Raw genomic sequence first — 27,111 nt, 5'->3', positions numbered from 1 at the left:
CTTGTGACTGATTTCAAAATGTCGATAAGTTTTAGCAAAATTCTCAAAATAAAAAGTTAATAGATGGTCACATAATCCAATTAAAAAGTACAACGTAAAAAAAGTGGGGGACCTTTCAGAAGTTGGTTCAAACAAGAACGATACTTGGACTGCGTTTGTCTTCTCATGAAGGAAAGAACCAAAGGGCTGATTCAAGGGACAACATTATACATTCAAGTTACGGAATATAACTTATAAAAATAAAATATTTCATCTAACTAAAATTACAAATGCAAGTAAAAATAACAAGCTTCATGCCTTCCTAACAAGAAGGCTTACTTGTACAAGTGCAAAGATTAGCAAAGAAGATATGAACAGAACAATGACAACACCATATATACTGAAATATTTATTAATCTGGACTTAATCTGAATGCTAAACAGCTAGGCAACATATTCCCTTCCAAATCAGTTGGTAAAAGATATAAGTCACGTTATTAATAAGCCATATATTTTGAACCTAAACCAGTGATAATGTTCCATTCAATTGATTTACAACTCACCACAGTTTCTTTTTGGAAATATCTGTGTCAAATGCTTAATTAAAATCTAATCCAAGCACAACTTAAAGTGCAGCTTAACCATAAATGGATTAAGGAAAGCCACAGAGAAAGAAATCTGATCAACCTTGCATCTATGCATACAAGAAAACAACATGCTAATTGATAATTCCTTAAGATTCGTAAATGGCTAAAAAGGAGAAAAGTTAATGAATTTGTGAATGTTAAACAGAACAAGCAGATTATAAAGTTAGCCACTCTGTGGCCTGCGCAACTTGTTAGCAACATATAGGAGATGACTAATGTTTGTTGACGGGTAGTTCTGCAACAGCTTGAGATTTGACGTAAAATCACCTGATAGCAGACGCCTCCGGATGAGGATCAACATAGCACAGCATATTCTCAGTAGTGTTTCCTGCATTTACAATATTATGTCTTAAATCATTCCTCAGGAGAACCATTGCGTATTAATCATCTCAACATATCAGATGTAATGAATTGCTGTGTAACAAACTACACCTGAGGGCCTTCAGGATCACTTAAAAGTGTATCCCAGATGTGAAGGCTATCAGCAAAATTGAACTCTTGAGTCAATAGCAAAGTAATCCATCTGAAGGCATAGAATTGAGGATTAACCTGCAAAAGTCATATTTATGTAACTATACATTTTGGAGATGCATTATCACTGTATAAATGTTTGCCCTAACATCAAATTTGAACGCCAAAGTTCTTAGAGAATCTTATAGAGAAGTTAAAAAGAAATGGAATAACATCCAGATCCTAATGCATAATGGCTTTGTATTGCAAAACTACCTTAAAAAAAATGGACAAAACCTACCGAATCTCATATCACTAAGAATTCCAAAATTCAACAAGCCACTCACAAGCTAAGGTCATCATCCACAGTAGAAAAAGTCAGTCATATGGCATGAGTCGAATAATATTGAAATTATTGCTCGCTACAAACAACTTAGCTAGGTTATGATACAGTCAAAAATTGTGTTCCAATGATACGAACCGGAATAGATCGGATCGCATTATGAAGACATTGAGATTGATAGATAGAGTCTATTTATCTTTTAATTAATTCATGATGTAAACACTTAAAGCAAGTTAAGTAATGTAAGTTATTAAAGCATGTCCAATTAATTAAATAAGCCTTTAAGGTGAATTGTAACTCGAGTTGTATAAGTCTTTAAGGTTAGTTTTAATAGAACTTATTGTACCCAACCTCTATATATAAAAGGGCTGTCGAGCTGGTCTTCTTTATTTAATCATCCAAGCATTAAAAAAAAATTTAGTTTTAAATTTGTCTTAAGAGTAAGAGTAAAATAATCTAGGAGCAGAAGTAAATTAATAATAGTTGTTTATTTTTCTAGGAGTAAATCTAACTTAAAACTCTAATTCTACCTCCAAACCCTAGCCATCATTACCTCCACAAGCTACCCTACCTTATAGCCACAGCCGCCCACCACCACACATGGTCGCCCGTCACCTTTTAATGACTGCCGCAACATCGAATAATTACCAATCTGTCTAGTTCTAACTTTCCTCTACTGTTTTAATTTTATCTTTTCAGTCCGAACTCAAGATCACACGAAACCAAAGCGACTAGATCCCTGACTTCTGAAGCTTCCTCCCATAAAAATATTATAATTTTCTTACGTTCAGATCGTTCCAGATCTGGTTTGTAACATCTAAAGAAGAGGAATGAGAGCATTCATCAACCAATCTAGATATAACTCAAGCTTCTATTATTCTATAAACTATTCTTACAATATTTCTTTACTTAAAATTCCTTACTATCATTTAATGGGTAAGATGTGAAGATGTCTTCTTCTTTCCAAGATAAGTTTGCATATACACCTTACATTTAAGAAAATTCCTGGTTACAACTTGGATTTTCATTATTGCAAATTGTACCCTGGTTTTCCATATAAAGAAAAAAAAACTTTTAATTAGGTTAGCTTAACATTGTTTGAGCAGATGACATAGAAAGGGAATATTATATTATGTTACTGAACTTCAGCAACTTCAGTACTGTTGTTACCTTTACCCAAGACCACTGTTAACTTCTGTTGAAAAAATGAACAGCAAGATGGTTTTTGCTCATTTTACGAAAAGAGGATGGCATGATTTGCAAATTGAGAAAATGCAGGGTTTAAATCAAAATTTTACTTAAAACTATGGTGTTGTACGAAAATTCCCTATTTATGTCTTATTCTCCTTCTCTAACATATTGTCTACAAAGTGGCAAAACAACTCAAAGTAGACCAATGAAATATATGCATCAAAATAATGTGAAATCATTTGGCCTACTTTCTTCCTATTTTCTTTTCCCCCTATTTTCCTAGTATATTATACAACTCTTTCCTGGAGCCTTCAATCTGAAATAAAATAAACAAATAACTAAATAGGCATGCCAATCCATGAGGCTCCTGACTGTACAAGGTCTACGAAGGGCAGATGTATGCATTATGCAATCTTACACTCATTTCTGAAGAGGCAGTTTCTAAAATATAAACTCATGACCTCTTGAATGCAAAGGGCAAGTCTTATCATGAGACTAAGAAAAATCTTCTACTGATATACTTTATGATAAACTAAGATTTCCTGGTAACACAATTCACATCCTATATGAAGGAATTGAAAGATTGTCAATTATTAAGATAACCTACATATAGAGCTTAACTACCCCAATCATCAAATAAACTATAGCCTTCGTCCTTTCCTCTATGCTCCACAAACACAGTTCATTTTACATCAAGACACAAATCAAAATTACCAACAGAACAACATACTTAACTAGATTTCTTTCTGCTTTGTTCACCTCTCAAGATTATCCTTTAGACTCTATCTTTGAATATGCTCATGGCATAAGTCTTGCCACAGTCATTATCAAAATATACCTTATCTCCCTTCTTTCTTCATTCCAAACTATTCTATCGAACCTCAAAATTTTATGGTACATGAACTTTGGCATTGGATTTTCTGATCAAAACATTATCTTTAGGTAGGTTCCATTGTCAGGAGCCAATATAGAAGGATGTTCACACATTACAATTAAATAACCCTCTCAGGATTTCCAGACTCAAAATTGTCATCAACAATTCTCCTAGTTTGATATGTACCAACTTGGAGTCGACTCGAATCGCGAGCTATTCGACGCAGTCGAGGGAGAATATTCGCCAAATATTCTCTGGAAAGCGGAAAATTATGAAACTAGTTGGAATAGCTTCATGACTTCCGGTCTTCAACTTTTATATTTAGACCCTTATTAGATAAGGACTAAATCTGGGTCTAATCTGGTTAGTAAGCTGATAGTTGGTGTTGGTGGTAGGTATGGATCGGCTTGTAGATAATAATGGAGATGGTGTCGATGGTGGATGATGATGGTGGTGGTTAGGTAGATTGATAGTTCTGAGAAGGAGAGAGAGAGAAGTAGGCTTGAAGTAAGATGACACCGTTCCAATAGAAGAGGCAGTGTTGGTTGGTAAAGAGGGAAGAGGGAGATTGAGGCCGGCAGCCAAGTTGAGAGCGGAGATACTAGAATGCAAGGACAAAATCTAATTAATTTTTCATTCATGCATACCTAATATACAAGCCATAAAGCCCTATTTATAGAAATTAGATCTAAACAATCATAAACAACTTAACTAATTCAGTCTTTCTTACTTATCTCGAATTAGTCCTTCGTTTCGTCATAGATAGAGTCTGAATCTGAAGAAATCTTGAATATCAAAATTGTGGACCAAGAGGTTACTGATCTTATCTAAGTAGCTTCATAATATTTTAATACTAGATAAATATCTTCTAAATATTTTTTCGAAACTGCACAGCTGGATTTAGCTAATTACATAAAATTCTAACTTAATAAGACTTAACTAAACCAAATAAACATAATAATTAATATAATTAGACTCATCCATCGAGTCCAATGTCCCATTGATATAATCTAATTTGACCCGATTCATATCATAGTTCACTGACACAACTATTGGAACACTGGGGCAAAGTAGTATATCGAATAAGTTCACTTTGCACATATGCAAGATAGAAATACTAGGCAATATGACAATATCTCTATGAGCGTGATTGGTTGTTAGGAAGTGAGGAAAGTGAATATACTAGCCTATTCTTATTATTTGATTGCAGAAGGTGAATTACAAAGCAATTTTTTTTATTTCCCCTTAAATCATCGAACTTCCCTACTTTTGGCTCAATCCACTTTCTCCCTAAGGAGGAGAGTGCACTTCCTAGCTCTAGTTACCAATCACTTGCAAAACATGTGACCATTAAATTCCTAAAGATTTTCCATCTCAACCCATATATTTTTTTTTTCTTCATGTATACCTTTCTAAAATCTCTTATTTACATCTATATTCCTCTAAAAATTAATAGTTATATTTACGAAACACTTGGTTTTTGTATAAATACCTTTTAAACTTTTTTGGATTACCCTCAAACCTAATAAACTATTAAACTTTCATCAAGTTGATTATCAAAAGATAAAAATATCCTTATTCTTGTGTTTACACATTCTTTTCAGTTAATGGAATTTATGTCTTTTTATATTTGAAGCATGGATCCAAAAATTAGCCGATCCGAGCCCGATACTAATTAGTTGGCTAGTATCGAATGGGTATCAGTCATATCAGCCGATATTCGATCTAGATTAGGATCGATCAACTTTGATGTCCTCGTGGAAGACCTAACAAGAGAGAGAGAGGGTGGGGAGGACAGAGAGAGGGCATGCTTCTTCTCATTTTTCTCTTCTCATTTTTCTCTTCTTTTTTTTCCCTCTCTGCGTTGGGAACCTAATACTAGTGAGTGGGTGCATGTTACCTCACTTAAATGTCATGCTATCTTTTGCACTTTACATATATATAGTTAATTTGTGAACTTTTGTTCTTATGGAGGTAAATTATTATTGAAATTTTAGTTTTTAAACTTCATATGTGCATAATTGTTATTTTCTTATTTTATTGTCATTGTTTCTAAATTTTTAGAAATTTTTCGGCATTTTTAAATATTTTCTAGAATTTATGTAATTAAAAGTAGTTTGATTCGATATGAGTGACTAATACGGGTCTATATGAGCCAATACGGCCTATTTGTATCATTTTTCTATATAGCCGATCCTGATTTGAAGTACTGAAGATTTTAACATATAGTTGTCAAAAAATAAATTGAAGGGTATCCATGAAAAATCTACAGCTTTTAAAGGATATATACACAAATTTAAAATTTAAGGAAGTTTGGAGGAACTTTTTGTTAGGAAGTAACTTCCATAGGAATTTCCACTTCCCAAGATCACTTCTTAAACAAAAAGTTGGAGGCTATCATTCGAACGAACAAAATTTAGTTCAAACATAATTCTATATCTTCTATCCATTTGAATGGGTGGCCATTAGGATTTGTCAATCCGTTCAAATATCTAACATAGTTTTGAGACCGAATTAGTATATTTCTAAGAGTTTCTTTTGGTTTAGAGTTTATTTTATTTCCTAATGTGATCACGATTAGGAGACTATTTATATAATGTTTGTTGGAGGAAATTAAAAGTGGAGATTAATGAAATCAAATGGCTAGGCACTTGCAACGGTCAGGCGAAGGTAAATCTATCTCTTGAACAAATTTGCCGTCCACTTATTGCGATTGAAAATTACGAAAGCAATTTGTTCTCGGGATACAAGACCGTCACGAATCAAGGTGCAACTCGCAAAATTGAACCTTGATCTGAACTAGAATTAATTGTAACAAAGCAAACACTTAGGTCTGTAGAATACTCCAAAACAACAGCACCATCTTCTATTTATAGAAAATGAAAAGACACTAACTAAAAGGTGCGAGTAGTTATATAACTAAAAAATAGTTATGGTAGTTATATAACTAAAAATTAGTTATGGTAGTTATATAACTAAAAAGTAGTTAGATAACTAGAAAGTAGTTAGATAACTAAAAAGTAGTTATAATTATGAAAAGGTGTCTAATCAAAATATTTATTCACAAAATTATTTTTTTTAAAATAACACTATAGAAATATTAATATTTCTAACAGTGTTCACTTATGTATAGGATGATTATTCTCTTCTGTGCAAACCCTAGTTTGGTCGGGAAATACAATATTAAGGAGCTGTTACAGCACGCATATCATGTAAGTGAAATACAATATTGAGGAGTTGTGTTTTCACAGACTTGAATTCTTACATGGTTTGAGCTGTTTGAAATCTTTTGTGATTGAGGAAGGTCGATTATTCTCACTCTTTAAATATTGACCCAAGTCTTACACATTAAGAGCTACATGGTAGAGAGCATATTTAATTCACAATTTCAAGCTCTAATATACTTTGCAAGAAGGTTTTACTGACACATAGTTGTGGTCCTCTTTTCTCGAGATATAATAGGCCTTCATCATCAAATAAGATCCGGGCGATTCATAGCCAACGTGTATAGGAAATATTGGACTCTTGAGCCATGAGAACACTTCATACCGAGAAAATGTTTTCCAAATGTCCAAAAATTCAAATTCTTTTATTATGTCTCCTCTCAATCCCCAAGATCTCAAATGCAAAATATTTAGATTTCTCTATTTCAAGTATTCTAAGCTAACGATGGCTGTGCCGTAAGGAGAGAAAAAGGTAAGGGACTACTCGCCTTCGCTATCGCCGTCGAGCGCCCTAGCCCGAGGGAGGGAGAAAGAGAGAGAGAGAGAGAGAGAGAGAGAGAGAGAGAGGAGATTATTAGTTAAAAACTTAAGATGCAGATCTAGATCGACGCAAGCTCGGGTGATGGCGAAGGCAAATGGCGACGGCAAGCTCGACAACGAGGTCAATAGCAAGCAGCAAAGCTATTAAGAGGGGTGCCATGCGGCATCCCTCATGCCATGTGCTGGTACGCTGCCGGCACGGCCATCTATATTCTAAGCACACGAGGATTGCCATCAGGGAAAAATATTTGGTACAAATTCACCTACAAAAAGAAAGGATTCCAACTAAAAGCTGAGGAAAGTAAATGTCTAGAATTGATGACATCCAAAGGTCTCGATCCCATCCAAGGATCTCTCACTTAAAGGAGCTTCATATTCTATAAGGTTCCAAAACTTAGGATCAGAATAGAAATCAGCTGCCCGGAAAAATAATATCTATCGATCATATTAGTTAAAAATTTAGAAAAACTGACAATAAAATAAAATAAAAAATAATTACTCACATATGAAGCCAGAAAACTAAAAAAATAAAAAAAAACACTCGCTTATTCAAAAAAAGAATTAAAAAGAGAGCGAGAGAGTGAAAGATCCGAAAGAAGAAAAAAAGAAAAAAAATCAAAAATCACTTTTCTACTTCTTCTACCGTGAAGAAGAGAAGAGAAGAGAGAGTAGAATAATCGAAAAGAAGAAAAAACTCTTGCAGTGAAAAAGAAGAGAAAGAGAGTGGAAGAAACGAAAAGAAAAAAAAAATTTGCTACTTATGTAGTAAAGAAGAAGAGAGAGAGAGAGAATGAAAGAACCGAAAGAAAAAAAAAAGGAAGAGAAAACCATACTTTTTGCATCTACAATGAAGAGGAAAAAAAAAAGGAAAAAAATCACATACTCAAAGTCACTGGAGTTCGCTAGAGATGGATCTATGTCGTAGAGTTCAAAAAAAACTCGCTGGAGCTAGATCTCTATATCGGAGAAGAACCAACTTTGGTTAGGAGAGAAAGAGCAAGAGAGAGGAGGATGGGAGCATCAATTATTGATGTCTTTGGGTTAAATGCGGTTCAAATCCGCTATGGATTTGAACTGTTTGACTTAAATCAATCGATCTCGACCTAGATCGGATATTGGCCAATACACCCGAACCCACCTGATACCAGTCAACTAACTGGTATTGGGCCCGGATCGAGATTGGCCATTTGGATCCATCCTTTTTGTCATTGTGTGAGAAGTTATTAATTCAAGTGCTAGTTAAGCACCAAATACATCTTGTAGCACTTCGAAGGGGTTGAACTAGAGGTTAGAGAGGATCCATCTAGAGAGAACTTGAGAAGCTTCAAATTCCTTATTTATGAGTTCAAGGTTCCATCGTGTAGCATACTTCATAACAATGTGAGAAGAGTCACCTACGTGTATCCGTGTGCTAGGCTACATCAAAGATTGATCATCACCAGAGGAGCTAAACTGAGTTGTCATCATCGACGTTAACCATTGAGATAGAGCATTCATGAACCATGCCAAGGAATATCAAATGAGGATGTAATCTATGTTAACAAAGTATTTCATCGAGGAGTACAAGCAAGCAGACTTTAACAAGTATGGTAAAAGTGACTGTAAGAGAACCTTATTTCTACGATTTGAGTGAAATAAATTGATCTTGATCGGACTGGTGGTTTTTTTCCTCTTTTGGTTAGAGAGGTTTCCTACATTAAAAAAATTATTCATATGTCTGTTGAAATTTTAGGGGAAATAGCACTCTTAGATCGACTAGGTGTAGATGATATGGACCCCAAGTCAAAGTCAAACTTAAATAATCAAATCCAATCAAACTAGGACAATATAATCCTATTAGGTTTACAAACCAATTCCAAATCAAACTTTGTAAACTGAATTCTAATTAGATTAAGTAATCTGAATCATTCGAGTACTTGAAAAATTAAATACTACTCAAACAATGAAAATACATTGAACTCAAGTTGAAAGTGAAAAGCTAAGATTAGAAACGTAAAGCTGAGAATGAATAGAAAAAGTAAAAGCATGGCAAGTACATAATCACAATTTTTGTAACATGGAAAAACCTTCGACTAAGAAATGAAAATATCAAGGATTCAATCAACCTCTCAGGCCAATCTAATTCACACTCAAACGTAGATACAAAATTCACTTACAATCATTTTCACCATTAAGTTTATCTCTTGCTCAAAGTTTCCACGTCGATGTACTCGGTGAAATAGATTGCTCCTCAGTCCTCATAAATTATCCTCAACTGAACGTGGTTAAAATCTTGAAATTCTTGTGTAGGTGTAGATGTCAATATAGACAAGTTAGTTCAACTCCTCTGATGCTCAATGATCAAACCTTGATGTAGCTTAGCACACAAACATATGTAGTAGCTCTCTGATACATTTAGTTACGGTTTTTTCTTATTGCATTAGTTGTTTAAAATAAAATTTTTGTAGGTCGTGTTCGAACGCGGAAAGGGTCACATTCAAACGCCCTTGCGAACGCCTACATCAGGTTCGCAAAAACAGATAACGCAAAATGTGCGTTCGAACACGGTCGGGCTCGTTCGAACGCCGCGTTCAAACGCCTGCATTGCATTCGCACATACAGAGAACGTCTTTTGTGCGTTCGAACGTGATCAGCGGGAATCTTCTAGAATTAGGGTTAATAATTGTATTTTGGCTTATTGGCTAGCCTCTATAAAGGTATGGATAGCAGCTAAAATTATTATGCTATTGGATTATTGGTTTCTTGTTTCCTATCTTCTTTCTATCTTCTCTACCCTAATCTCCTTCCTCCTTCACCAACCTACCTCTACTGTTGGTAAGGTCTCTCCTAACTTCTAATCTCTCTCATATATCGAGTCCTCCCTCTTCTTTGGGATCTCGACCACTTCTTCTCCTTCGTCTTAATCACTTAAACAACATCACTGTAACGCCCCCGCCCAGCACAAGCACGTGCACGCCCATGCGCCTACACGGCATGCGCGGCGCACGCGATAGGTCCAGCGGGGCCCGTCACGCACAGATACACTCCTGTGCACATATAATCATGACATCATCAAATAATACCTGCTAACATATTCATACTCACATAATCCAACACAAAATCAATCATATTATCAACCAAATAAATCTGTTAACATATGAATATCTAAGTCCACAATAATATACACTAGACTACTACCTAATCTAGCAGGACTCACACAGGCCACAATAAACCATCAAGATACAACTAAATAACTGATACACAAGTGCTCTATAATCTAACATGTACTATACAAATCATCATCTGATACAATAAGATACAAATATAACAAACAACGATACAACTCAATGTCTGGTTAAATTATCTTCTATACCGCTTCACGTCTATAGCTCACCTTATCATTGCTTTAAAATATCTCATCAGGATACCTCAAGTCACTATCACGTATCATAATATCTAGGGGGGTTAGAAAAGAAATAAAAAGAGAATCATGAGCAAAAGACTCAGTGAATAGACCTTACCCCGAATAAATGATGCCAAATAGAAAATAAATCATGTACTGAATAATATGAATCAGAAAGCAACATGATGCCATATATGCGCATGTATATATGTACCCTCAATGACATATATATATATAAATTGAATCAATTCTCATGAATGAGCATATTATATCCTTAACCAAAAATATATTATGATGAAGTTACAATATAATATCACCGAATATAACGACACATGATGTATAACAATCATGATCTAATGATACTAGTCACATCAATGATGATGTATGATGTATGCCAACCACTAAATAATCATATATGTCAGAGCCAGATATAATCCAGCTATTTCTTACTATCACAATTATCTGTCTCAACTCTGAATATCATCCACCATGCTGGACTACGATACCCGGCCCCAAACTCGATATACATCATGTCACAAGCTCAGAGCATACCCTATCATATGCTAAGAGTATCTATGTAAATAAATCACCCTGCCATACGCTAAGAGTATCTCAGAAGAAAGTAATCATACCCTACTATACGCTAAGAGTATATCAATGATAGTTGTACCCTGTCATACGCTAAGAGTACAATTATCAGCCATCACCATACTCTGCCATACGCTAAGAGTATGTCCAGTACCAGTCCAGACCAGATATCGTTCCAGCCATCACATCACATCCTCATACACAACTATTTTCATGATTTTCTATACATGATAAATCATATGCATATATCCAGTACTGCAACAGATCATGCAACTCAAGAATTTAGGTAGTAAAGAAGCCAAGAGAAAAATGATATAATGCAAACTCCAACCATGTATCTAGCACATACATACTCTTACTAGTCTATCACATGCGCACTCATGCTAGAGATCATCTTGACATAAAACCATAACAGTATAATCATCTCCAATCATCTCTATATATCACCAATGTACTTATATCCCAGATCAGCCTAATTAAATACATGATAAAATATGCTTGACTGAAATCATTTCTATATAAAGTCATATAGTCATGCTGGAGGCCAAAACATACATGTACATAATATATAATATATCCTAATTTGAGAAAGGTGTCTAGGGGATAAGACTACTCACTGTCTGATCAGAAGACACGAACCACGCATCTCTCACGTTCGTCAGTCCAACATCAACTCATCATTAAGGTCCACAGGTTCTTAAATAAGAAGGTTCGAGATTTGAAAATATTTAAGTAATATAAGGTCAGTTATTTATCCAATTAGGATCTATTTGTGTAACATATGATGATTTATTAGGTTTAAAATTCCTTCTTTTGTTTTTATTAAATAATTTGATCTATATCATATATTTAATTATAATAATATTAGCATGTTATTATTCTAATTGTAGATTTATTTATAAAATCATAGTTTGCTAACTATATATTAAGTATATAATAGTCAATCTCTTTTGATAAAAAAAACGTAAAAGAGCTCCATGTACAATAATATAATTTAAGATACAAGCACCTATATTATATCATATTATATAATTATACTTTAATTACTTTGTCACTACTACCCTTACTAAAAAATTAAGAGTTGCATATAAATTAATCTTTACTTAATCATGTAATATAAACATTAAGTAAGCCTACTATTATATTACATGCATAATAATGTATAATAAGTTATACATATATATATATATATATATATAATAAAGACATGTATTAATCTAATAAAATATATGAAGTTAAAAATATATTTATGTACAAATATTTATAATTATAATTAACTGAAATTACACTTACCATGTTACTAGATATATCTATTCTTGACAAATTAAATTAAAGATCTAATTTAGATTAACTAAATAACATAAGTACTTTACACGTGTTTTATTACCATAGAAGGTAAAACGAACAGAGGAAAAAGTAGAGGAAAGGAAGAAGAAGAAGAAGGAGAAGAAGAGAAGGGAAGGGAGGGAGGCTCACCTCGGCCGTAGTGGCGGCGGCAGCAATGGCGACGACGGTAGGTCGGCGTCGATAAGCGAAGGAGAGAAAGAGAGAAAGAGAGGTGATTAGGAGAGAGAGGAGGGTAAGAAAGAGAGAATGAGTCTTTAGAGAGAGAGCTATAGAGAGACGGTGAGGGTGGTGTTGCGGCGGCGACGGCGATGGTAGGCCGGCATCGACAAGAAAATATGTGAGAGAGGGAGAGGGGAGAGAGAGAGAATATGTGAGAGAGAAAGAAAGAGAGAGATATAAAAAGAGAGAGGGAAGGCGGTGGAGGTGAGGCGGCAGCTGTGGCGGTGCCGGGTCTGCCGCAGCCAGCTGGCTCAGTTGTGGGCTCACGTGGCGCCCTCAACGTGCACCCACTATTTGCATGGCACGAGCTCGTGCCATGCAACACCAAAACTTTTTTTCTCTTATTTATTTATTTATTTATTTATTTTATACATTATTGTTATTATTATTTATTTTTCTAGGTTATTACATTATTTATTATTTTTTTTATTTAATTATTTATTTTTTTGGGTTATTACAATCACCCGTCCATCCTCATCTCTATTATCATCCATAACCCTAACATCCACTCCACCCGTCACCACCACCATCATCCACACTAATTCATAATTTCGTCTTTGTTGCAGTTCGAATCTGTGAAGGACATGAATACGAAAAACGTAGATTAGAAAGTTATAAATCGATTCCACTAGGTTTCGTAATTTTCTGACTACGGGACAATATTTGGTGAATATTTTCTCTCGGTTGCGCGTACTGCTTCCTACAATAAATCCAGATCTTGAAGGAATCGTTTCGTAGATTTATCACTCTCCTTGCACTTTGGTAGAAAATATGCTCTATGAAGAAATTAGGAACTCGCAAATAATGAACTTGTAAGTCCTTGAGCTCTCTCTAATTGATCGTCCTTCTAACCTCTGGGTTTAGCTTATCTAAAATGCTACAAGTTGTAAACGATGTTTGACTAGCACTCGGACTGAAATTGTTCATCATACAATGATAAAAAATTAAAGCTCCTTTAGGTAAGGGATTCTTAGATGGGATGAATGCCTTGTTTTGCCTTTGGATCCTTTAACTAAATGTAGAAGAATCTCTGCAATCAATACTAGGAGAATACTAAAAGAACACCAATTGTATCTCCTACTTAGCTTCGGTGTTTAGAGTCCAATTATTAATCAATTTTCTAAACCTAATAGAATAAGCATTCATATTCCAAGTAGGATTTGAACTTTGAATTTTGACTTTGACTTTCCATATCTTCTACACCTAGTCAGTTTAGGATTTATCTCTCTCAAAATTTCAATATTCATAATTCTTTTAAAAGTACTTTACAATTTACTCACAAATATTGTTAAATAGTTGAGAAGTTTTAATCACAAGCTCCAATTACTCACTATAAAACAATATTGATCACTAGCAGCACCCAGCTCAATGTTGAAGAAATCATAATTGTAAAATCCTCATTTAACTGCAGAAATGTAAGTTGATCACAGGAAATAAAGCAAGATGAAGGATGTAACTTATGTCAAATCATTTTAATGTTTATAAGGCAGAAATTCTGCAGTACGGAATAATTGTTGTCATCCAAAATGTTCCTGTAAGATCACACTTCATGTGATTTGCATGGGATTTAAAGAACAGAAATTTCAATTATGACCTTCACGTAATAGTATGAGGCAATTATTGCAATTTTCTGTTTCTTACTTTTGTTATGATCTCCAGATGGCGCCAAAGTTCTCCATCATGCTTCTTTAGAAGCTCTGATAATTTACTTATTGTAGACCGAATGCCAACAACACTGTTATCAAGTTTTTGACAGAAATTGTCCCTGAACCCGCTTAACAACTCAACAAAGCAAAAGAAAGCATCAGCTTCTGCACAGTCCTGTTTAAAAGCCAAATTAGCATACTTATGAGAAAGTGGAACTGGATAAAAAGGCAATCAACTAGCAGGAGATAGCATAAAGTAGTAGCTTACATACATCTCCAACAAACTTCAACCTATTAAGATAAATAAGATAAGTCTCCTCATTGAGAAATTTAGTATCAACACAGTCAGTGGAAAAATACTAATATGCACGACAAAACCGATCATCTAATCAAGTATTGATATGTAGGTCCTGCATTTGGATCATTATTAAACACTAGCAAAAAGACTGTTAGTCTCATCCAGCTAAAAGTATATGATGGACCAATGGCATCCTCTGATTGATGTCCCTCAGATGGATGTCAAAAAATAATTTTGCCATACCTTGGGATACAAATATTCCCTCTTTATCCCATCGACTAGGTGCAAAGCAATCTTCCCAAGGAATCCATGCCTATAACCGTAGATTAGGAAATATAAGAGCATTCACATTTTATTTCTATTTCTTTTTCCTTTTATTTTCTTCTTTTTGTTTTTCCTTTCCTCTTTCTTTTCTCCTTTTTATAATTCACAACAAGCAGAAAAGCCAGGTGAATGACACTTATTATGATACAGGTTTATTTATCTTGATCATGAGATCATATACAACTTCATATAATTAACTCTTCAATTGACAAAGACATTGCATGTGAAGAGTTCCAGCAAAATGTTTCATAAGTAATTATTCACTAGATAATCTTTATTAGACAATATATGATCACTTGCTAGTTTCACCAAATTATTATATGAACAAATTAAAGATCAGTAATCTCTATTACATTACCCACATGAAAACGAAATCTAACTTGACAGAACAAGGTAACCACAGTCTAAAATAATGGTACTGTTCCTACAAGTATTACATAACCACAGATGACCAAGATATTATTTGATCCCTTAATTCATTATGTGGAGCGAATGTTCACATACTGCATTCACCAAATTGAGATACTAGTATATTGATCTAATAGTTCTGGAACCTAGAGGTAGCGTAAGAGTATTGCAGAGGTTGAACTTTATTTCTGGAATTGCCCACAGGTTTAGACCATTTTATATTGATTACATTGATGTTGATGATACAATAAATGTTGCTCTGGCTAAATCAATTTCTCTAGATATTCAATTATCAAATTTTAGATTCTACAAGAATAAAAATAAAATCAGACAGTGAAATGATCAAAATATCAACAAAAGAAAAAATTATTTGGCTTGGCTTGACAAATCTAGGGATTGGGTCTTCTAGTGTGACAACTTCTTGTGATACTAGAGTATAGAACTATTTGGACTGATGGATACATATATTTAAAGAAAAAGAGGTTACAGACAAACCACTATTTTCTGAATTAAAGAATGAAGAATTGAATTAAAGGGCTTGCTTTGACCGTTAAGAGTAGGTAAACTGTTCCCTATCTTTGTTTTTTTAAGGGATCAGAAATGCAAAGTATATTGATATTTGATAAAGTTATCTCTAAATTTTCTTCTATAAACCATGGTTCGTCGAAATCGACCGATCTAGGCTCAATCCGAACTCTTTCTCTTTCTCCCTTTCACTTTTTCATTCTCTTTTTCTCTCCTTACCATATAACTATTATTTCTCTTATAGAGAAATCTAGCTCGGCGAACCCTAGCAGTGCAAATCAAACTCAGGCGATTTCTAACGAACTCTGGTATATAATTTTTATATTTATTTCTTTATTTTCCTCTCAATCTTTTTTATTTCTTCCACCCTCTCCCTTTTTCTTCTCTTTTCTTCTTCTTTTTCTTCTTCTTCTTTTTCTTCTTCTTCACTGCACCATAATTTTTCTTTCTTTTGTTTAGTTTTCTTCCACTCACTCTCTTTCTAATCTTTTCTTCTTTTCAATTTTCATTACGCCATAGTTTTTCTTTTTTATTTTCTTATTTTTGATAATTTTTTTCTAAATTTTTAAAAACTTTCTTGCATTTTAAATAAAATTTAAAACTTTACGTAATTAAAAAGTCCGATCCAATCCAAGCGACCGATACAGCCGTATCGTATCATTTTTTTAATAGGCCAATCCCGATTTTTCAAATCTTGCTATAAACATATTTTTTTAATGTAGTAGATAATCCATATTATCAAAGATGCTATAACATCAACAGGCATTGTGTTTAGCCTCCTAGTAGCGCTAATAAAAAGTTGTGTTAGAGATAGATAAATTTCACACTTATATTGAGACATTTAAATGATATTAGAATAAATTTAGTTATACTCTAATATGTGATGAGTAGACTATACAAAATAAAAAAAATTTAATTAATTTCTTAATGTACTCAAGCATAGAGACAATATATTTTTGAAGTCTGAATACTATTACTCATTTTAAAAACTGCATATCACATTTTTAGAAAAGATTGATTTCATGTTACAGGATATTGCCAAGGATGCTAAAATTGAAACAGTGATACATGAAGGTCAAAGGATAATAAATATTATACATAACCATGGCTAGGCTCTTCATCTACTCAGGCAACTTACAAATGGTAAGGAGATCATTAGATCTAACATATCTAGATTTATCACTCATTTTCAAGTATTAGAAATTATTATGAAATATAAGGATAACCTCATGTAGATGTTTACATTACAAAAATGGTCTACACAAATAAAAAAAATAAAAATAAAAACTATAGATTAAAAGGTAGGTATAGAGCTTTGAAGATTATAATTCTTGGAAATAGCTTTCAGAATAATATCACAATATCACTATAGTATTTAAGCTTTTTATTAAGGTATTACAAATGGTGGATAGTGAAGACAAGTCTAAGATAGATTTCATAAATAAACTATGGATATAGAGAAAGAAGCGATAAAAGTTGATTGACTCCTGATGGAACACACAACTAGCAACATTGAGATATACATGTTGTTTGATAGGCGTGCTTGCAATTTACTTTCATTTGTAAATATTTAACGATTTAATGCTTAAAAATCACTATATCTATAGGTTTTCTAAATCCAAAATTCTAGATCTCTAGAAATGTCACTAATGACAGGAACAAAATAATAGATTGTAGCCCGACATGCACAAGTAAATCCTTTGCGATAAATAAGCTTTATGATTCAATTAAATAATTCTATATTCTCTTGCACCTAATTAGAAGATTATCTTATAAAATATATGCAATATACACTTCAATTGGAGAGATAGATTGAGAATTGGGCCACTTCAATAATACTAAAGTTATTATAGTTATTTCTAGTAGCATTCCAACTGAATGGTAGTTGATTTATAGACGGGAGGGGCACTAAATTTGACATTAATATCAAAGAATACCTTAAATCTGACTATGTGAATTTGGACGACCTTCTCTTTGATATGTAGCAAAATGCAAAATAGATTAGCAATAGAGATGTTGGAGAAATTAGCATTTTGTTATCATAATATGATATTTGAGGAAAAGAATTTTGAAAAGGTAGAAAATGATCAAATAATTGATTTGAATTATGTTTTTGATAAAAAAGACCTGCATAGATCAGAGAAATAGAGAATAGACTATTGGATGATAGAGATAATCCTTAGTTGCATAAAGTGCTATAAGATGAGAGGTTGTGTGATAAGGAGAGGCTTAAGACAAGTCATTCGGCAATGAGAAATAGTAGCACTAGTAGTACTAGAAATACCCTAGGCTCTGACGATACTCCTAGTGATACATTATGCCTTCCACATTTGATAAGAAAGATAATAGCAATCAACTCACATATCATGATAGAACAATTGAAGAAAAAGAAACCTAGAATTTACATATTTATTAGCTTCAGCATTGCCATGACAGTGTAGCTCTTTATGACTATGATTCATCTCATTTCGAGAGGTCATATGACTCATATACTAGTTATGCTAATTCCCAGACAATCGTTCGATATGACTAATATGATAGAATCACTTTTTGAAATATCTAAAGATCCTAGATAATTGTATTTCTATCCTCATGATGAGGATGATAACGAGCATAAATATATTTGAGATCCAACTTGGAATTCAACGAGGTTGAGTATCTTTTTGTAGTTTTCAAACTTCATACGAGTAATCTATATTTTGCTATTTTTCTATCAATTTTTGTGATTTTTAGGATTTTTATTGCATTTTATAATATCTTTTAGAATTTTACATAATTAAGTTTGAACAGCCATATCAGTCCTAAAATCAATAATGAGAACTTTCAAATTATATCAAAATTAAATTTGATGCTGTGAAGCACGAACACAAGACACGGAAATGTGATATAGTCATACTAACATAACGATACAACAAATCTTGTAAAAAATAGGATTTTTCTTGCATTTTATAATATCTTTTAGAATTTTACGTAATTAAGTTTGAACAGCCATACCAATTCCAAAATCAATAATGAGAATTTTCAAATTATATCAAAATTAAATTTGATGCTATGAAGCACGGTCATACACTTAGTTAGGATCTTTTCTTATTGCATTAGTTGTTTATTTTCATTAAAATAAAATATCTATAGGTCGCGTTCGAACGTAGGAGGGGTCACATTCGAACGCTCTTACGAACGCCTGCATCAGGTTCACAAATACAGAGAATGCATATTGTACGTTTGAACGCAGTCGGACGAGTTCGAACGCCCCCGTTCGAATGCCTACATCGCGTTCACACATACAGAGATGGAGCTTTTCGTACGACCGGGCACGTTCGAACGCAATCGGCGGGAATCCTCTAGAATTAGGGTTACACATTGTTTTAGAACTTGTTGGCTAGCCTCTATAAATATGTGGATGGAGGCCAACTTCATGATGGAATTGGATTATTGATTTTTTTTGCCTCCTATCTTCTCTCTAGACTCTCTCTCTCTCTCCTCCCTCTTCACCATCCTTCCACCTCTACCGTTAGCAAGGTTTCTCCTAATTTCTAATCTCCCTCGTCTGTCGAGCCACCCCTCTTTTTTGGGATCTCGACCATTTCATTCCCTTCGTCTATATCCCTTAATCACATCCACTATCCACCTTCACCTCCATACCCATCCATAACCCTAACATCCACTCCACCCGTCACCACTACCATCACCCACATTGTTCCGTGTTTTCGTCCCTACTACAGTTTGAATCTGTAAAGGGCGTAAATATGAAAATTATAGATCAAAAAGTTACGGATCTAATCCAGGTTTTGTAATTTTCTGACTACTAGAGAATATCTGACGAATATTTTTCCACAGGTGCGCGGATTGATTCCTGTAATACATTTAGATCTTTAAGGAATCGTTGCGTAGCCTATCTTTGGTACAAAAACCTATTAAATTGGTATCAGACCTTATCACATGGACACAAGACACAGAAACATAATACAATCATAAAGACATAACGATACAACAAATCTTATAAAAATAGGATAAGGGCACATCTAGAATATAATGATAAATAAATAAGTAATATATGTAGTTTATTAATTTACATAAAACAATATATTGCTAGCCTATAATAGAAATACATAAAAATGCAATTATAACGCACTTTGTACGTTGAGCTAAAATTCATAATAGGCTAGGCGAAAATGCTTTACAACATAACACATAAATGCTAAAATGAATCAACAAACAAAAAACAAAGAAAAAGGTGCAATTGGGCAACCACCTACTACAGTGGGAAAGCTACGTTCCCTATCAAACAAAGAGAATGAGAGGAGAGGGGGAGAGAGATACCAAGAGGAAGGAAGGAATGAGATCGCGATCATCATCCTAAGAGGAAGTAAGGAGATCACCATTCTCCGCCATTGTAAACCTCCACCATCACTAGAGCAGCCCTTATCGCGAGGAAAGGAGCTAGAGCTGATAGTTTTATTTGGTTTGGGGATATTAGAGGATTGTTGAGTGATTTAGAGCTTTGGAGTTGTCTAACGGGTTTTTAGGTTCGCTAAAAAATTTTTTTTCAAAAACAATACTCTTAACCAGCGAAAAATACCACATCACACCCTCATATCTCAATTGTGTTCCTCACATATCCACGTGTATCCTTGGCATGTCCAACTAATTTCTTCTATCAAATTTTGGATACATTCCGCATGTCCGACACGTGTCAGAGCCATGTCGATGTCCAACATGTGTAGGACATAGCCAAGGGAGTCATACAGGCATGTTCGTGCCTTCCTAAACTAATGAAAAGTACAACTCATTATCTTTATATCCACTTATATTATGGTACTATTGGTATGCCTATGTCAGTTTTTCAAGGTTCACATGATGGATTTTTCTAGATACCTGAAGTTGGTACGTGTGCCAATGTTCAACGTATCTTAGCTAACATTATTGTGCATACTGGATGCACAATTCTAGGACATTGGAAAGGACCATAAAATTTATTGATGTACCACTAATGCAAGATTTTGGTTGGCCATGTTTCCAAGTAGGTCCTAAAATTTAAAAACATGCAAAATTTACTCTTAAAAACGGAAATTTGATGGATCACAATTCACTGAATAATTAAACAAATGCAATGCACTATCACCCAAAACAATTATATTATATTCCACTATTATAGTTGTAGAAATACTGTGTGGTACAAAAAGGCATTCAATTCCACAGATGAAAAAGCAATTCTAAAACATAAGCAAACTGTAAGAAACGTTGATATGGCTTACAGCATTATTATCATCTGGATCACTCCGAAAAATAAAGAAAAGAGGTGCCAAAACTTCATTCATCCCTTGTACATATCTTATTCCTGGGTTCAACTTTGCAAATACGATAAGTATGTGCCTTAAGGACTCCTGGAAATTGTAAAATAAAGTGTAATCAATCAAATATAATATAGTTATCATCAACTGATATGAAAAGAGAAATGGAAATCCAAAATTACTTGATTGGACTTCGCAAAAGATGAGTCTCCAGAGAAAAAGTGCATGTCAGGATGAGTCCGTTTTACATCCCGATCAATCTGCTCTATGATTTCTGAATCCTGTCAACGGAGATTATTGACATATATGAGTATGTTTGAGTATCATCAATACATTCATTTTCTTGTAGAAAAGTAGACCACTATGATGAAGTGATATGCCAAGAACGCACAAATTTTTGTGATGTTGTAAACTAGTTAACAAAATGGCATCAGAATCTTTATTTATGCTGCCAACAGGAAAAGACCAATTTGAAAAATAAAATTATTATGTAGACAGGACTGGTAGCAGTAACACATCTTGGTTACTAATAAATGTTTTAATAAACAACCAATCAAGATAGATAAGGTAATATAAAGTATATACAGTGCAGCACACTTCAATATTCCAACTCGATGTTGATAGAACTTGTCAAAACTTGCACCATATATTTCCACTTTGATGTTAATAGAACTTTTCAAGACTTGGACCCTCACTTTTGTTATGTCTTATATTAAATTATAGTTATCTGATAGGTTAAGGAATGAAAGATGAATTCTGTGTTTGGTACACTCACTAAGTGCTTATAAGGACACACATGAAACGCATTGTGAGAACTAAAAAAAAAGGCTCCAAATCTGAATATGATCTCAAATATCGGTTTAAAAACCTATCATATAAATTAAAACTCTAACCCTAGTGGTGACTCAAGACTACCTTGAAGTCCAGGGGTCAGTTCTATACCTGATCAGCATATAACCTATTTAGTGACTCTAGCACGCTTAAAGAACAGTTCCAAACTAGATTAAAAATCTTTCTTTAGTGACTCTAATCTTTCTCTATGGTTAGTATAAAAGACAGGATGAGTTTATCACATAGTGACACAACTTGGTGACCCTAATTGAATTAACTATAAGCAAAAGACTCGAATGTATATCCAGATGACTTGTAGTTGATATGGATCCTCAAGAACAGTCACAAGTTGAAACATATGACATTATTATTAACATTGAAAGAAATTCAACATATTGACACGAACCATATTATAAAATATGATTTACTATGTTTACTTGTACTTTTATTATTATTGTTATCATAAGCAAGCTTAATAAGATTCTCATTTCATATTATTGGACTTGTATTTACTTAAAGTTATGTTATGGATTCAAATTTATTTGGCTTTTAAGCGGATTCTATTCCCTGAGTTATATTTGTTGGCTCATGGGTTCCTTCTTCTAATATTGAAAGTGCTAATCCACGTGGCGACTGAGCGAAATGCACCGGAACCCCACCTCCACTTAGGATTTTACTATTTTGTCCATCGATTGTATTAGACATTTTATTTTAAACCAGTAATTTTAGTTTGATTGGTGACACAGTATCGATGACATTGGTGTTTCTTTATTATTGATTATATTTATTAGAGTTAGTTGTTCATAATTAAATTTTTGTTATTTTGGGAATTAGAAAAATATTAGTTAAGGCTTCATGTATCTCAAATACATTGAGGTACATTGCCGGTTATGATTCTGATTTTGGGTCGTGATATACATCATGATATGTTCGAATTAAGAATGTATTAGGGGTTCAATCAATCTAGACTTTAAATTTGGAATTTATGTATAGTTAAGCTAGGGTAAGCTATAGAATATGAAATCGGTGGCGGATTTGGGCATGCGAGTAGTTTAAGTCGCTAAGAAGAACGAGAGAAATGCACTGGTAGTAGAGGTTTGGCAAAGGATGTAGTTTACCAAATGATAACCCTGGATAAAGGTTACATGGTAAACTAAGACAGATTGTGAAGGTGATGATAACTTAGTAAAATGGAAGATGGGATGAGGGAGAAGTTTGACCGTTCCTTAGGGATAAGGGGGGTGATCAATCGAGGAGGAAGAAAGCAATGGCATTGCTAGATTGAAGTTAGATTGGCCAAAACTTAAGAGTTAGTCGAACAAGATAGAAGGAAAGTGAGAGCGATGAAGATAAAGATAAATAATCCTCAATATAATTAATGCTTAATCAAAATGACTGTCTAGACACATATTTATAAGCTAGCCCACATCCTAAAAACCCTAAAAGACTAAATAACAAAAAAAAAACACGTCAAGAAATACAAAAAAAAATATTGGCATCGGGTTTGCTCTTAATTCCGCCGCAGATAGAATCTGAATCTAGATAAACTTTGAATATAAAAGTTGTAGATCATGACGTTACCGATCTTATCCAAGTGGTTTCGTAATATTCAAATGTCTATATTCTAAATATTTTTGTGAAACTACACAAAAGTTAACTAAACTAAACTTAACTAATTAAAAAAAAATTCTAACCTACTTAGACTCTAACTAAACCACGTAAAAAAAATAAATAAGATAACTAGACTCAATCCATCGAACCTAATATCTCCTTGATGTGATTAGAGATAACCCGATTCGCATCACATCAGTAAAGTCAGATGTATAAAATGCAATAGCCTATGTCATAGAGGAAATAAAGATCAAAAGCTAGTATGTAAATGTAAACTGCTTCTAATACATAACAATAAGAACAGACCAAAAAATAAAGAGCAGTAGAACAATCTAATACTACTTATATTACGTTTATAACATGTAAAACAGTTGTCTCAATTTATTTCTTTGTTGCATCGAACAGTAAAACTGTACCTGGAAGAACTGATTCCACAAACTGGTCTTCCCAAGGCTCAAAGGGTGCTCCCCATGTGTTATCTCTGACCTTTGGAGCAAGCAGCTGTCTCCACATTCAAACTCGCCACCCTTTTTACCAGAAGATTCTTCTAGCCTTCGCGTGATTTCTGACTGACTAACAAGAAAATTTCTCAGAAACATTACAGTTTCACCTAAACGAGACATTTTAGTCAAACACAATCGTCACATTTAGATGACTAAAAGCTCCACAGTTTATATCTGCTCTAAAATCCACAAGAACACTTACTGGGTTCACCAAAAAATCATCTTTGAAAGCCTTGTACTGAGATCGCCTCTTTTCCAACTCTTCTGCCCAGAATCCGCGATCATTCGGCAAATAACCCAAAAGAAGCTGCATATACCAACTCAAATTACTTCCTACATGCCAACATTATGTACTACAAGCTCCATTGTCTTCACTAGCAGATTACTAAAGAGTAAAATTATGAATCCATATGCAGATTGAAATCTTGAAATTTAGCATGCAGACCTTCCAAACAGTGGCGCGGATCCCCGCACCATCCGGAATGCCCTGCGAAGCCAATCTCCGCAATTCTCCAAGATTTATGACCTTCTTCGATAGCTGGTCACCATTACACGAATTAAGCCCAACAAAATCTAACTAACTGAGGCAGAACTTGGATTAACAAGAGGAAAGTTTAGTTGACGTCCGCACCTCCGCCAAGAGCTGAGACTGACGCGTAATCTCTTCGGGCGAGACCTGGGAGGAGCTCGGAGATGGAGGTGGCAACGGAGATATAGGAGCGGGAGAAGGGGGAGGGGGAGATGGAGGACGAGGAGGGGGCTCGGGAATCGGAGCTTGGATCGGAGAAGGAGTGGGAATTAGGTTTTCTGCGGAAGATATTGGGAAGTTATTTTCGGGGTTGGGGGAGGAATTGGAGGACCAGAGCGAGCTGTTGAGCCAGTCTGGGACGCCTTTCTTTCCCATCGTCTTCATTTTCCTGTTTTCGGTTCAGCCGGATAGTAATATTTCCGCCATTGGGGAGTAGCTCGTGCTTCCCTTAACCAGGTTACGGGTTACCGGCTTACCGTACGTCTTTTCTCTTTTTTTTTTCTTTTTTATGGTAAATGATGGGTTTTCAATTTGTTCCCGTCCATTTTCCATTTCTAGTTTTTTCTCACTTTTTTTTTTCTAAATTGTTCTTCCGTAATGTAATGTAATTTAGTGCTTCATTGAATATTAACCAGATAACATAAGAGAATTTTTAACCGGATAACATAAGAGAGAAATAGTCTCGTACTCTTTTAATTCATCTTTTTCATCTTTTTCATCTTATATTTCATACGATAAATTTGCAATATTATTTATCATTCTTCTTCTACTACTTGTATCTCATATTCCTTTTTTTATATAAATCTATTTAATCATATTTTAATTAATGAAGTAAGAGATTAAGGTAAACTTTTTAATTATGATGCTGATTGTTCTTTTTTTCTTTGTCTTCTTTTTTATTGTTTTTTCTTTTTGTTATTTTATTGTTACTATTTTTCTTCTATCTCTTAATCTTCTATTTTTTTTCTCTATATAAGTCTCTTTAATCACTTTTTAATTAATACAGTAAGACACTAGAGAAAATTTATAAAAACTCTCTTTAATCAATGTTTCAAAAAGAGAATTTAATATATATTGCAAATTAATTATAGCATCTATTTTAAAAACTGTGAATTACTTTTAGAATTGTATATTTAAACTACGAACAAGCAACCAAATTTTTTGCCTTTCTTTTTGTCTCTCCTTCTTTTCTTCTTTTTTTAATTTTATTTATATATTATTGTTATTAATAATTTCATTATTATTATTATTATTATTATTATTATTATTATTATTATTATTATTATTATTATTATTATTATTATTATTATTATTATTATTATTAATTCCATTACTATTATTATTTTATTTTATTTTTATATCTAGGTTATTACATAAATCTAATACAATCTCCTCTTGAATAGGTTTGATCTAACTTGCAACTAGTTCTAGACAAAAATTTGCATGAAACTTTCGGGAGATTTTTTAGAGGATCTAGCCGTTAGATTGATGTAAGATTTTGCTATATTGTACGTCTAATTTCACGTGATTTGGATAGCTGATCTAGAAATATCGTAAAATCAGTGGACAAAGTTCAGAGGGGAAGACCTGCAAGATTCAAGTCCAAACAGGTTTTGGAATCTGTGGGTGGAGGCATAGACTCCTAAATGAAATATGATGGTGGAGGTCGATAGTGATGGTGTGGCACCAGTAAAGTTGGTGATGGGAAGGTTAGGGATGGTGAAAGTGGTTATGACGATAGAAAGGAGAGTAGAAGAAGGAAGAGTGGGTTGCCCTAAGGGAGTAGGGCAATTAGTCAATCGACAGGGGTTAGAGCTGATGAAGCTGAAGTGGTGGCTACTACCGAGGGAGGAGAGAACAAGAGCGAAGGAGAGGTAGAGGATTATGGCAAGAGATTCAATTCAACCTATAACTAATTATGGTGCGCACCACAATACTTTATAGGTGGCTACTGTCCTATCGGTTTGGCTAACATGTCCGAATTTGACTCATAAGTACTTGACAACAAATAGTTCTAATGCAGGGACTAAAATGCAATAAGAAAATAATGGCAATTAAATAAAAGTAGAATATGGATCTAATCCCCATGTGCTCGGCCTGAGACAACTTGGCTTAACCTAAGTAGTGTTAATTCACCATACTTCCGCTACCTTGTCCTCAAGGTGTGAAATCGAGGAAGTGGTCCATAATGTTTGACCTGAGCTCCCAAGTTGACTCTTTTATGTGTTTGCCTAGCCACTTGATCAATACTTCATTCTCTAATCTAGACTCATGTCGTCGTCTCTAACGACCTAAGACTTGGACCGATTCAACTAGGCTATCTTCCTCTAATGGCTCGAGCAAATCTGAGTCCACTACCTAA

General features: G+C 34.0%; 1 protein-coding gene across 1 annotated transcript; it reads right to left on the bottom strand.

Annotated features, from left to right (window-relative positions):
- Nucleotides 1–466: 466 nt before the first annotated feature.
- On the bottom strand, nt 467–25,216 carry LOC140768598 (uncharacterized). The gene is made up of 9 exons (XM_073108932.1): nt 24,852–25,216; nt 24,666–24,758; nt 24,423–24,527; nt 24,134–24,286; nt 21,458–21,556; nt 21,240–21,368; nt 14,425–14,604; nt 1,058–1,174; nt 467–953 (listed from the first exon to the last, which is right to left on the bottom strand). Exons 1-9 carry the CDS (start codon nt 25,131–25,133, stop codon nt 789–791), a joined length of 1,323 nt encoding a protein of 440 aa, XP_072965033.1. The 5' UTR covers nt 25,134–25,216; the 3' UTR covers nt 467–788.
- Between the last annotated feature and the right edge of the window lie 1,895 nt (nt 25,217–27,111).

The sequence above is a fragment of the Typha angustifolia genome, chromosome 10 (genome assembly GCF_048772165.1).
Source record: "Typha angustifolia cultivar Huaian chromosome 10, ASM4877216v1, whole genome shotgun sequence".
NCBI classification, from domain to species: Eukaryota; Viridiplantae; Streptophyta; class Magnoliopsida; order Poales; family Typhaceae; genus Typha; species Typha angustifolia.
Note: the sequence above shows the minus strand (reverse complement) of the source record. Positions and strands in the feature narration are given on the sequence as shown.